The sequence below is a fragment of the Lytechinus pictus genome, chromosome 9 (genome assembly GCF_037042905.1).
Source record: "Lytechinus pictus isolate F3 Inbred chromosome 9, Lp3.0, whole genome shotgun sequence".
NCBI classification, from domain to species: Eukaryota; Metazoa; Echinodermata; class Echinoidea; order Temnopleuroida; family Toxopneustidae; genus Lytechinus; species Lytechinus pictus.
This window is the reverse complement of record NC_087253.1, coordinates 18328181-18343026: the sequence shown is the minus strand read 5'-3', so window position 1 is coordinate 18343026 and position 14846 is coordinate 18328181. Positions and strand designations below refer to the sequence as shown.

The 14846-nt window shown below is 36.4% G+C and overlaps 1 protein-coding gene across 1 annotated transcript; it reads left to right on the top strand.

Annotated features, from left to right (window-relative positions):
• The first annotated feature begins 3964 nt into the window (after nucleotides 1–3964).
• LOC129268175 (soma ferritin-like) lies at nucleotides 3965–7111 on the top strand. The gene is made up of 3 exons (XM_054905758.2): nucleotides 3965–4302; nucleotides 5192–5464; nucleotides 6471–7111. The coding sequence occupies exons 1-3, from the start codon at nucleotides 4204–4206 to the stop codon at nucleotides 6606–6608; spliced, it is 510 nt and encodes a 169-aa protein (XP_054761733.1). The 5' UTR covers nucleotides 3965–4203; the 3' UTR covers nucleotides 6609–7111.
• Nucleotides 7112–14846: the final 7735 nt, after the last annotated feature.

Genomic DNA, 14846 nt, shown 5'->3' with positions numbered 1-14846 from the left:
TTTGAGCATTTGAGCAGTGTAAATCACATATTCACATAATCCACTATGTGAATACATGGCAAACACCCCCATTTTGATAAAGGCAGGTGTCGACAGTGTAAAATTATTATTTCCACACTGTTTTATTTGAGCATTTCAATAGTATGAACAATATTTTCACTTAGTCAACTATGTGAACACACACTGAACACATTGTGAACACAATGTGAACATGTCCACACTGAATACACTGTGAACACAGTGTAAACACAATGTGAACATGTACACACTGTGAACACAATGTGAACACAGTGTAAACACAATGTGAACATGTACACACTGTGAACACAGTGTAAACACAATGTGAACATGTACACACTGTGAACACAGTGTAAACACAATGTGAACACAGTGTGAACATGTACACACTGTCAATACACTGTGAACACACTGAATACACTGAACACACTTTGAACACAATGTGAACTTATACACACTGTGAATACACTTAACACACTGTGACCACACTTTGAACAAATTGTACGACACTGCATTTTTTCCAGCCGGGTATTCTTTGGAACTTTGACAAATATCAGCCTCTCGCTGAAAAAGTACAGAGCTATGTATTCAAATGTTGTGTAGATACATTTATCTTTATTAATGTGTGGAATGTGAGAACTCAAAGCACTTCACGCTTAGTGTATGTTTATGATTTATGTGGTCCTGTACCATTTGTACTATTGTTTCTTGTAACATTCTTTAACCAACTCATGTATTGAAGTTAAAAGTCATTGTAAATATATTTCATGATTTTATTACTAATTTTTGATTGAGATAAAATGCCTAAGAGATATTGTATTTATTATTGAAATAACCATGTTGGTAATAAATGTTTGGTAATACCTTGAATCCTGTAATTGTGTGGGTTTATTGAATTGTTTCAAATAGCATAGGAAAACCTGAATACATTAGGGTGACGGGTTGATTATGCCCTCATGATGGCCCAACTCGCTCCTAAAATTCCATCAAAGTGCATGCTTTGTGGCAACCATTCTTATTTTAGACTCTCCTCGAGATCTATCACAAACAACATTCAAGATTATTTAGAAAATTAATATTCTCACTACGGCAGAATAATGATAAATGCTTTAACTGCAAGATTGCTTGTAACCCCCAAAAGTAGTCCTGAAATGAAATAAATAGCCCCACCCCCAAAAAAAATTATAATAAATAAATAAATTCTACAACCCCCCCCCCCCTTATGTGGGGGGGGGGGTAGCCCCTATTTCCAACCCTGGTTTCAAGATTAAATTTAAAACAAGAGTCTACACGAGCAAAGTTCATGATAGTTCATTTTCGAGTGAAAGCAAGAAAAACAAAATGAATTTTGTGTTAGTCCGGCATTCAGGAACTTTGAGCTAGAATTTCAGGATATAAATTACATACAAGGTGAGTTCATGTGTAGATAAGTATTTCCCTTATTTAACTCAAATGGATATACAGGAGTTGTTGGTCTTACGTAAACTGAATTGTTAAAGTAAAGCTCACTCAATGCTTGAGCGCCTAAAATTTTTTCATTATTATTGTTAAATTATTATTATCATTATTTTTATTATTATTGTTATTATTATCGTCATCATTATTATTATTATCATTACTCATATATATGACATGTTTGATTCTGAACATTATTATTCAAGGGGTGTTTTGAATCTGTGGTTTGAAAAGGTTTAATTAATTACACTGAATTTAGCGTGTCTGTTGAGAACGTAAGTCCAAAAATAATGAATGCCCACTTTTATTACAGGATACTAAATCCTTGTGAGTTAATGATTCAAGATTATATACCCCTATACATAAAATATACGAGGTTCTAATATAATACCAGTTGAAAGTATATATTAATTAGGGAAGGTCTAATGTTAGGGCAAGATGTCGACTTTTACTGGTACAGGCGTACAGCTATAGTATTGCATTAAAATTATTCCTTTTATAAAAGATTGACAGATCTAGATGGTTATTCAAAGGTTTTGGGATAAATGTAACTTAAAAAAAAATAAATAGATTGTATAGATTTCCAATTCTGAAATTAAATAATATGCCTAGTGGGTCCTCCCCCATGAGACTTTAATTTCATACTGTATATTGTTTATATTTAAATATTGACACATAATAAACAGTGTGAGACTCCAATGAATTAGGATAAATGTAATTTCAAACAAAATATTTTCTTAAGGATAGATTTAAAAGTGAGAGATCAAGGGTTCGAAAGGGAGAATAACATGTTTCGAACGTGTGTTTGTGTGTGGGGTGTGTATATGAGAGAAAGAGAATAGCAGATCCTGAAAGAGGGTGGGTGGGGTGTCTGCGGGGGGGGGGGGTGAGAGAGATTGTACACTGTAAAAACTCCGGTGTTGATTTCACACCAGCCCGGAATCTATATATGTCCACACCAGAGAAGTATTGAAACAACACCAGTTTGGAATCAAATCCATGCTGTTTTAATTCTAATTGGTGTTGTATAAACATCTATCTGGTGTTAGACCGAAACCAAACTGGTGTAGTTTAGCACTTCTCTGGTGTGGACATAATATAGATTCCGGGCTGGTGTTAAATCAACACCGGTGTTTTTGCATGCAGTGTACCAATTTCAAATTTGGAGAAAAAAAATCAAAGAAAATATAGAACATCTCACCCCCTGACACTTATTTCACTTTATCAAGGTCTCATGATTTGATTTTACTTTGTATGAAACCGTTTCATTCCTCATTCATCATATGTCCGACCTTCTCCTTCCTCCTCCTCTTCTCTCTCACTCTCTCTCTCATCCTCCCTGAGTTCTATGACGGTCTATTCTCCCGGCGAACATTAACAGCTCTGTATCTTTTTCACATATTTTTAATGATTTGTCTATCTATTCATTATTTGGGAATGGTTGTTATGTAGTTATCACTTTCATCTTGAACCTTGGACTTTTTCCTTGTTTGTGTATAATAGTACATCAAGAGACATATTTTCTTTCTTAAAGGTCAAGTCCACCCCGGAAAAATCTTGATTTGAATAAATAAAGAAAAATCAAACTAGCATAACGCTGAAAATTTCATCACAATCGGATGTAAAATAAGAAAGTTGTGACATTCTAAAGTTAATTTCGCGTATTTTTCACAAAACATTGATATATGCACAACTCAGTGACATGCAAATGAGACGGTCGATGATGTTCCTCACTCAATATTTCTTTTTTTTATTATTGTTTGAATTATACAATATTTCATTTGATTTATTGACAATAAATACCAACTTATACTGAACCAGTCTAGATCTTTCCAAATTAGTAACGAACCAGTTTCCACTGGACAATGAGGAGAAAATTATAATATTTCAGATAATAAAAAAAATAGTGAGTGGATGTCATCAGTCTTCTCATTTGCATACCGACCAGGATGTGCATATAACTATTTTGTGAAATTAAGTGAAGCTTAAAAATGTCATAACTTTATTATTTTACTTCCGATTGTGGTTTAAAAAAATTCAATGTTGTGTATGTTGGATTTTTCTCTTTTTATTCAAATCAACTTTTTGTTGGGGTGGACTTGTCCTTTAATAAACTCTAGACCATTTTTTGGTTGGTATACCAGCATTACTGCAAAATCTACCCCCTTCTCACATTATCAACAATTATATTAAAGGGTGTACCCCATGCTGATATAGTATCAATACTATCTATATTATTAAGTTCTCGATGTCCATAAAAGTATAAATATATTGCAAAAAAAAACTTAAAAAAAAAATAATGTGAAAACATTTCCAAGACCTTTTCAAAACGTTATGAAATTATTAGGACATATGCGTAATATAGCTGTGTTACTTATTTGGAAAGATCTAGACTGTTATTATACAAGAGTATAATTTCTAGCATAATAACAACCACCCGCAATATTTGCTTTGTCATTGAATACGTCATAACCACGTATATTATGCATGGTTAAGTTCTATGTATGGATCATAGGGGTACGTTCATTTAATGGAACAGCTCGCCAACCATATAAATACAAGAGCGCGCCTTTGCTGCGTCACAATTAAAATATTGAGGAATCGAGATCTCTTGCGCTTTCGCAGTGTCGGAACCAGGCTGATCTTGTGCCCGAAAACACGAGTGTAACAACTTTTTAGCCATATTTTCTACTTCAGATCTACCAGAAAACACAACCAAGACCCAACAAAATGGCTCAAGTGCGCCAGAACTACCATGAAGAGTCGGAGGCTGGAGTTAACCGCCAGATCAACCTCGAACTGTATGCATCGTACACGTACTTGGCTATGGTGAGTATGGTGAACAACACAGCCACGTCGTTGGTTACGTTAGATTCTTAGAAAAAAAATATATGATCAATAAAATGTCTTGAAAATCTCACGTGTTTCAGGTGATCGCTCAAATTTGTATAATTTATCCGTAGGTTATATGTTAATGTATCAGTTGGTTCAGTTTTGTAAGTGTGGAGAAAGTGCGAATGAATCAAATTTACCATCTGAAATTGAAAATGTGCCGTGTTCAGCAAGATTACTTTTCTACTCGAGCGATGTCGATTGTGCGATGGCGCTGGCATGTTTAGTAAGAGGATGAGGCGATTGATTGCCAATTTGCTTTTGATAACATTACAGCTGCACCAACATGCATCACATGTAAATTATGTGTTAATAGTATTTCAAGTATTGTGTGGCCAGCTAGGCCTAGGGAACATGTTGGCAATGCACATTGCCCTCTCCCCCACCCTCCCAGTCCCAGAATGCCAGATCAGTGATCACAAGCACGACGATGATTCAGATTCATTTTGGTGTGTTGCAAAAAATTCTGTGTTAAAACAGTTGGGAGACTGATAGAAACAACATGAACAAATGTTACAAATAATCATAAACTGGGTTCCAAAAAAAGAAACTGATCAAACTTTACCATGATGCCACATTTTTAATGTCAATGATGCCACTTTTGGGGTTAATTGGCTTGACTCTGACTGAATGCAAAATTTGGAGCTTTAGCCCTAACTGTTGATCTACTTATTGTCAAAACGACACTTTGATTATATGGAAACCAAGTCCAAGCAAGCATCCATCCCAATCTAGATAAGACTTTTCCTTTATTAAGTTCGCAGTCCTTAGATCTTATGAAATGAATAATGCTCATTATTTTCTCTGATAATTTTCGTCCTGACAGGCGTTTCACTTTGACCGTGACGATGTAGCCCTCGGGAACATCCACAAGTACTTTGTGAAGGCATCCGACGAAGAGCGGGACCACGCCCAGAAGCTGATGAAGTTCCAGAACCAGCGCGGGGGACGCATCGTGCTCCAGGACGTGAAGGCTCCACAGAAGTCTGCATGGTCATCCGGTGCGGAGGCCATGCAGGATGCCCTGGACCTGGAGAAACATGTCAATCAAGCTCTCTTGGACCTTCACAAGATTGCATCCAAGCACGAAGATGCTCAGGTAAGATAAAAACAATTTTTGAGGGTTTTTTCCTGATTCACCTTGTGTTTTTTACTTAAAATATAATCATCCAGTTTTGTTATTATATTCCTGTAGTGTAGACTAGTCATCCTCAGTGCCCCCCCCCCCCCCACCTTCCTTTTCTTCACTTCTCTGATGTGGTTGCCCATCTGCCAAAATTTACTCAACTTCAAGAATATAACCCATTCAACCTACCTCAAAGTTTATCAGATTAAAGAGTGATTTCTCCCCTGTCGAACCTAAGTAGGAGGATTCTTGCCTAAGCAGTTAATGTAGACTGAAACGTAGAGCTTGCCCACTTTAAATTATTAAAAGGTCCTGTGTTTTGATAAAAAGCGTAATGGTATGGTAGAAACAATTTGCCCAAGCCAATAAAAAATCTGACTATGCCATTAGTTGCAGTTGGAGAGGAGAACCATTCATTTAATCGGGATGCCATTTTGCCAAAAACTGCCTATTCGACTCTTGATTGTTAAAGAGATTACATCCAAAGTAAATAGCTTGCCTATATAGAGTGTCATGGTATGATAGTGGTGCATGTTGAATCATCAAGGGCAGGAGTAAAGGAGACAGTAATTTGGGCCAATGTAGATGGGACCATGTGATTGGATTTTAGTGCAAAAGGAAGCAATTACCAAACGTGACACTTCCTGTGAAAAAGTCAATTTACTATCTGCTATTGATCAGGGATGCCAGAGTTCTGGCTGTTCTGTATTTCATGTCAAATTTCCGGGATCGTGATCTGTTATTTAGCCATAATCAATAGAAAATAAAGAAACCTCAGAGATCTACAGAGCATTATATGATGAAGCAAGCTTGGCTCAAAATGGGATGTAACAAAAAATTATGACATAGGTTAGAATGCGAGATTGAAATTTTACCCGAACTGAAAGGAAATAGACCCTGAGCCTTCATAATTCTGTTCTTTCAAGTTCCAACAATAATATATTTCCTTTCCCCCCTTTTTTTTCTTCTTAACTTGTAGATGACGGACTTCTTGGAAGCCAACTATCTGACCGAGCAGGTCGAGGCCATCAAGGAACTTGGCGGCTACGTCACCAACCTGAAGCGCGTCGGACCAGGACTCGGAGAGTACATGTTCGACAAGGAGCACTTCGACTAAAGCTTGAACCTCCGAAGCTTCTACCTAGGGCCTCTATTGTCTCTCCTATGCACCTGTAAATCTTGTATACATGTATGACTTTAACAAAATAATATATAATTAGGCAAATATTTCAGGTTTAATTTAATCTGTTTCTAAGAATTGCTAATGAAGTTCTTTTGCAATCACTCTTAAAAATACCACTTTAGCACTGCTAAGATACTAATTATGGAGCAACACACATGCTCAAATTCTTCAGAAATATTATATGACAGTATGTGTTACTAGTAATATATCTACAGTACTTTATTTCTTGAAAGTAATCCCTGGTTGTGAAATAATCCTTGGTTTTTAACAAGCATTAGATTTTGGGGCCCTAGAGTGTAGTATTGTAATATGGTGCAAATTTAAAAAAAAAAAATTCCCTGTTGTAAATCTTGCATTGAATGCAGGTCATTTTGTATTATAAGATCATTACATTATGAGCGACAAGGAGTAAAAAAAAAATAAGCAAAAAGTAACAATTTACTGTGTCCTGTGTATTATTCAGTTGAATCTGACTCATTTCTGTTTATCACTAATCCATTCCAACAAAGTGTTAATTTGAATTAATAGAGGAACACCAAACAGGAATAACTCTCAAAATATCACTCGTGCACACTGAAGTCGGTACAATGATCAATGATGTATAGCTTTTCTGTGTCGACATGCAAAACTTCAAATGCCATAACTTGTTTGATTTTAGCTGTTAAAATCAATTTGTTGGAGTGGATATAGTCGGGGTTGGGGGGTGATGGTGTAAATTTGTGGCAAGTTGAATGATCTGCGGTGGTCGACGAATTTGCATGAGATGAAAGTGTCGAGATGGATTTAGAATTGGCTATTTAATTCCTGTTGTGAGTGATAGTAGGGGTTCCGTTTGTCCTACATGTAGGTACGCCACTTGTCTCCTCCCCTTTTACCCCTAGGGAAAGTAATTGAACAAGAAAGTTCTGATATGAGGAAGAATAAAAAAACGATTTGGGTGAAGTGGATGATGTATTTGTGATAAAGGTGAAAAGGAAATCGTATGGTCACAGATCTGCCAAGTAGCACCGATATACAGTGTTAAGTACTGAAAAAATTGGAAGGATATTGATGGTTTCATTCGTGCAAAATGCTTATTTTTATGTGATGTCTTTTGGTATTTCTTTGAAAATACTGATTTCCTCTCCAAAATACTGATTTTTCAGCTATTCAAATACTGAAATATTCTTGTTCTAGTTGGCAGTTCTGGGAATGTTATGATTTGAAGAAAAGTGCAATCGCCCCCACCCCAAATGATTTTCAAGCAATTAAAAAAAAACAGTGTAAAAATAGAGGAGAGAACAAAAGTGTAAGAAGAGAAAAGAGAAGAAAGATGAGTGTATAGAAAAAGATATCTGGCTCGCGTAACTATAAAACCCCTGTTGAATTGAGAAGAAAATGACGTCATCTCCCTCCCATCATTTTGCCTATTAAGATTTGCCCCTTTTTATTAACTATAAAAATACATTGTATCAAGGGTGCCCCCACCTTATTATAATGATCATTGGTTTGAAAAGAAATCTAAGAACAAAAGTATTGTTGAACAGAAATCGAAAAAATGACAAATAAAATTCTGGCGGTTAACAAAAATTAGATCACCGGGGGGGGGGGGGGGGGTCATGAAAGTTGTCAGCACTGATTGAATTGTCAGTGCTGACAATTTCAGTGAAATCATTTGTTTTGATTGGCTGAGAGGCACTCTTTTTATGGTAACTGTCGGAGAAAGACGACTTCATGAAACGGTCCCCAGGGGGAGCGTTCATGAGAAAGGACTTGTCAGATGTTTTTTCTGACAAAGTCCCATTTTCCCCGACAGTTACCATAGTAATGGTGTTTCTCAGCCAATCCGATTCAAGGAAAGATGTCAGATCTGACAACTTGTCCAATGTTGATGAAACACTCCTCAGGAATATGATTATTTCAGGGATGCCACTTTTCAGACTAAAGTTTTAAAGTTAGCCATAGAAAACACATTTTTCATGAAGAAAAGAAGTCGTTCTCATAGAGGTTGATAAATATAAAGTATCCACCTCCATGGTCGTTCTAGACGATTTTAAGATTTTTTTTTTCAAACATCCCTGCAAATTTGAAATTAGCAATTTGATGGGAAGTGGCTAAAACAACTTTCCCATTTGTTACGTATTTTATTGTCATGAATTTTTGATTCTTACTTATTTACCTTACTCATTCGGTTGGCCATGCATGGTAACAGATAACATACATGTTTTTGTGACGTAATGGGCGAAAATTTTTGAGTAGGCCATACAGTGGAGTTTAGCGCATACTTTTTAATGAAAAGCTTCGTGCGAGCGAGCAAAATTTATTAGTTTTAAGTACAAAAACTAAATTTTGTGAAAAATCTTGAAAAAAGAATTATTAAGAGAATAATATATTTAGGCCTACCCCTTTCCTTTCTGCATTTTTTATTTTATTTTTGTCTTGGTCGCGAAACTTCTTTCGGTGGGGGGGGGGGGGGTATGCATATGGCCTCCACCTCCGCTATTTTTGTACGCCAGTGTTTGTCCCAAAGACCTTATAATATGGTTTGTCCTCATTATGAAATTATTCTAATAGGGAGGGGGAGGGATAAGTTTTACCCAAAGTTGCCTATACCTTTGTCGTTTTAAAGACACGTACCGGACGCCCCCCCCCCCCCCCATTTTAGATTTATTCCCTTTTGGATTTGAAGGGGCGTGTGAAATTTATCTTAAGCAGCAAAGTTTGTAGAAATCAACATAACCAATTTCTCTTCCCCGGAAAGGTGGATATGATTTTGATAATTATATAGGTAGGGTTCAAAAAGAAAAAGAAAGTTCGGGAGTTACTCTCTCCATGTGTGGTCCGGGATGCATGCACCCGTTTCACTTTTTTTTCATTTTAAATCGCGAAGCAATTCAAAATAAAAATTTATGAAATTTTCATATTTCGGGATGATAATGATTTGTTGCCCAAAGGCTTTTTTTATGAGACCATGCACTGCCCCGATCCCCTTTCACCTCCAAAGTAAAGGTGGAAAACTGTCGCGGGATTACTAGTAACCACGGCAGTAATTTGGGTGCTGCACCTGGCCACCCAACCCCTACTATGGTTTTGCAGAGTGAAAAACCTCGACTTTAACTTGTTTGACTAATAAATTTAGTTGAGTGTACGTGGTCCACTAGCAGACTAGTGCGACAAACTTTCGGTATCCGATCGAGAAGTAGCCTATATATATGTATCGATATGCAGACGTTGAAATAGTCTAAGGGGGAGGAGGGAGTCACTGCCATTATGGTGCCACGAGCCTAATTACATCAGGAGGGCTAAAGATATTCGTTCGACCCAACCCATTCGATTCTTTTCAATTTGATATTACTGATTGGCAAAAGCGTATGAATATGATTCAAAATCTAACACTGATTCTAGAAATGGTAACTACTGAACTTCCTTTGCCCAAATTGGGAAGATAAATTATATCGATGATTTCCCAGAAGAAAAAACCAGTAAGACCAGTAAGAATTTTTACTGGTTTCCAGTAGAATTTTACTGGTTTCCAGTATATTTTTACTGGGCCAGTTGATTTTTAACTGGACCAGTAAAAATCAACTGGAGACCAGTTCCAACAATTGCATTCCAGTTGAAGCAATAGTAATACCAGTTAAATTGTTTTTCATCAAACTGGTGTTTCTGGTCCAATATTTGGTTTCCAGTAGATTTTTACTGGTTTCCAGTATATGTTTACTGGACCAGTTGATTTTTAACTGGACCAGTAAAAATCAACTGGAGACCAGTTCAAACAATTGCATTCCAGTTGAAGCAAAGTAGTAATACCAGTTAAATTGTTTTTCATCAAACTGGTGTTACTGGTCCAATAAATAATGACTTTATTTCAAGTCAGATCATTTGATGAATTATGGAAAATGAATCTTGCAATTCAGAGAAAGTTATTATCGTTATCATTGTTATCATCATTCTTCTTATAATTATCATAATTATTATTATTATAATTATTATGATCATTGTTGTTATCATTCTTATTACTGTTATCATTGTTATTGATATTGTAATTATTATTATTAATATTATAATTATCAATTATTAACATTATCATTAAAATAATTATTTCCTTATGATTAACATCAAAGCAAGACTCTGATACAGTCAACTGGTCTAAAGTAATTCATTGTTTGAAATTGAACTGGTCAAGACCAGTAATACCAGTAATTCTGATGATGCTGATCATGTGGTTTACCTCATTTGCATATTTCCTATTTTAAAAAGAAAAACCAGGATTTAGAAAGGAATATCCTTGCAATGGCACTCATTGTTGTTTAAAAACTTTCCAAATGAGTGTGTGAACTAATTCACAATGAAAATGTGTAATTTCATATATCACAATTAAAATAACAGCAGAAAGATTAATTTACTAACCATCTTTTCCATCACATTTCACTGACCATGGTATATAACAAACAAAATGCATGTAATACATTGATCCAGTAAGACCAGTACGAGGACCAGTTCGACCAGTTCGAGGACCAGTCAGACCAGTAGAAAATACCAGTAAAGACCAGCTTGAATTTGATACCAATATGAAGACCAGTGAGACCACTAACGACCACCAGAAACAAGACCAGTATAAAATTCCAGTAATTCAAGACCAGTTTAATTTTTAACTGGACCAGTATGACCAGTTAGACCAGTAAACCGATGTTCCAATTTCCAGAGTTACCAGTTAAAATTCTACTGGTCTAACTGGTCCAGTGGAACTGGTTTTTCCTTCTGGGTTGGAACTATTTTTTGACTGGCGGAAGAATTGGGGCTATTTTACTGTTTCAGTTGATGAATTTGATCCCATCATTATCTTCATAAATGGCGATTTATTTTTAAAGTGAGCTGGCTACGATACCTAGCTTCTCTGGTCAGATATGGAATGTCAGATAAATATCCTACTAAAGGTGGTTAACATTCGACCCTCTATATAATTTCACATTTATTGTTTATGAATTTTTCTTAAGCGCCATTTTAACACACAAGTCTATGGGGAATGTTTTACGCGCGTGACACCATCGCCAGGGGGGGAAATACGATAGGGGGTGTTTAGCGCAGATAGTCGCGGAATACGCGGAACGCGAATAGTGTTTTAAAAAATGAACTGGAAATCTTACTGAATTAGTAACATACTTTAACATTCCCTTATAGGCATGTTTAAAAAAAAATCAATTGTGCTATGTGGGCGAAAAGGACCCATCGGTTGAGTTGACGCACCTTATCAAAGTGTCACACTCGTCATGCACCCGCCGGCCTTGTTTTTTCACATGGACTATTTTTACTGAATAAACCTATAATAGGCCTTTATATCCATCATTTCATTTAGATATAAGTTTATACTGAAGATCGGACTATATCATGTTAGTATACATAGGCAATCTTTAAACGAATTTTCCAGAATTTTACGGAAATCTTAATTGTTCAACAATAACAGTGTATATTACGTCATCCGCCTACTACTATAAATAGATTTCGTCATTATAATTTCAAGGTCCGTGTGCAAAAGAAAAGGTGGGGAATGTTTACGTTTTACAAGAACAATACGACAGTGTAGTGCCAAGTCACGCGGCTTGTATTCTCATACATGTGAGTTGGAAATGGTTGGACTTCGGTCAGGGATCGCACTCGTATTGAATCGTGTACAAATAGAAGGGGTGTTACATGTATGATGCTTAAAGTTTTCCAGAGGGAGTAAGTTCAGTTAAAACAAGGACTGTGGTTGAGAACACGACGAGTCACCTGACTATTTATGAAGTTGCCAATTTGCATCACTCGATTTGTACTGATCTGAATGACTAGGGTTTCCTCATAGAGATGTATACCAGAAGCGGATCTAGAGGGGGGGTTGGGGGGGTTGCAACCCCCCCCAAAAAAAAAAATCCGGGGACCATTTTTTTAAATCTTATCTTTTTTTTTTAACTTGTAATTTTAGAAAACGCCATTTTCACACACAGATTTTCAAAAAATTTCCCTACTGTGGGAGGGGGACACCCCCCTCCCACACCCTCCCCCCTCGCTCGCTCCGCTCGCTTGGACTCGGTCGCTACGCTCCCTCGCATACCACCCCAACCCCCCCTTTATAAAAAGCTGGATCCGCCCCTGTATACTAATTATTAGTATACATCTCTATGGGTTTCCTAGTATTCTAAGATCTGTCTATTTATTTGTGCTTTTTATGGTCCCCCACAAGAAGTATTGATACGTATATATTGCATTATATTTGTAGTGTTGTTTTTTTTACAGTGGAAATAAATTGAATTGATAGACAGAATTTGCCAATATCCATTCTTTTGTTTTATTTTTATGATATAATTTATTTAATCAGAACAGGACAAAATGCAAGTTACTTTACTCTCTATTTCAGCCATCGTTTATCATCAAGAACCACGATATTTAAGACCCCCCCCCCCCCAAAAAAAAAAAAAAAAAAAAAAAAAACACTGAAAATAAAATCAGAATAATTTAAAGGAGAATGTAACCTTTGGAACAAAATAGCTCGACGTGAAAACAGAAAAATCAAAGAAACAGATCAACGAAAGTTTGAGAAAAATTGGACAAATAATAAGAAAGTTATGAGCATAGTGCGATCACTAATGCTATAGAGATCCTAACATTGGCAATGCGACAAAGATGTGTGATGTCAGTTGTGAACAACTCTCCCCGTGCATTACTTATATATTTCACTTAAAATGCCTCTTTTATCACATCTAACAGCTGGTAGATCATGTGTTCTTTCTATAGGAGTGCATGTAATACATATTTTTAAAGAATACATCATAAGAGTTTGTATCACCATATAAGAAAAAGCAAAAAGCCCCGGGGGGGGCCACTTACATTGACGAGTGGATACCATGCGCGACCAAAAAAACACGTAAAAAGGATGTCTTTTTCACGATAGGGCACGTTACGTACGTAACGTGATAAGGGTGTCAAAAACACAAAAATAATGAAAAAAAGGTATCTATTTCGCTAGGAAAATTACGTGTTTAGGGTCGAATTCGCGGGGATGATAAAAAAAATTAAAATGTTTTATAAAGGATGTCCTTTTTGCCCCAACACTTCGTGTTTAGAGTCCTATTTGCGCGAGGTGTAGAAGGCGGGGTCGTACTAAACCAAATAAGGTAAAGCCGACGACCGAAGGACCCGTAACAATAAAACATTCCTGTACTTGTTTAGGGGTTCATTTCAGGGAACATTTGCCAGGAGTATCGTTTTGTTTCCAACACTTGTTAAGGGTAGGGTTTCACACGCCAATACTTGTTAAGGGGTGCATTTTCACAATATGGAAATTACGTGTTTAGGGTGCTTTTCGAGACCCCATGGTCGCGCATGGTATCCACTCGTGAATGGAAGTGGCCCCCCCGGGCAAAAAGCCACATTTGGGGGTATTCTATAGTCCATCAAAGGGAAAGTTGTTCACATGTGACATCACACCACGGAAATTTCCGTGCATCACACATCCTTGTCGCATTGCCAATGGGTGAATCTCCATTAATGATTGCAATATTCAGATGCTCATATCACTTTCTCATTCATTTGTCCGATTTTTCTCAAACTTTCTTTGTTCTTATTCTTTGATTTTTTTCTGTGTTGACACAGGCTATGGCTATTTTAAAGATTTGCATTATTTCGGTGAAACATGATTGATGCATGTCTTCATGAAAAATAAATGAGCAAATGGTTTATGTCATATATCCCCAATATTGTTACATGAAATTATCTTTATTCATATTTTGTCCTCTGAGAAATCTCGAGAGACAACACTGATTGCCTCAATGCTTCAAGTGTGCTGTTGTCAAGGATCGGGTTCAATCCTTATCCCCAATGCTCTTCCGGCCCTTTTCGCCACTATTTTGCTCTCGAATTATTTTTCAATCAAACCCCCGAATCTTTGTCTATACGGGCTAGTCATAATATATGAAAATAATTATGAAATAATTATGATTTCATGTAATAACATAAGAAAGGGGAAAGTGAGTATACATGCATCGATCCACCTAATTCATGACGATATGCAAGTTTGTCTATATTGCTTTACTTGAAAATGGAAGGCTTCGTTATTTCTTATCAGATTAATTTTCTGCATTTTTATTTAGAAATGATAATTTTCAGCTCGGAGGATAGAAAGAGTGAAATGTGTTCATATTTAGGCTTAAACAATTA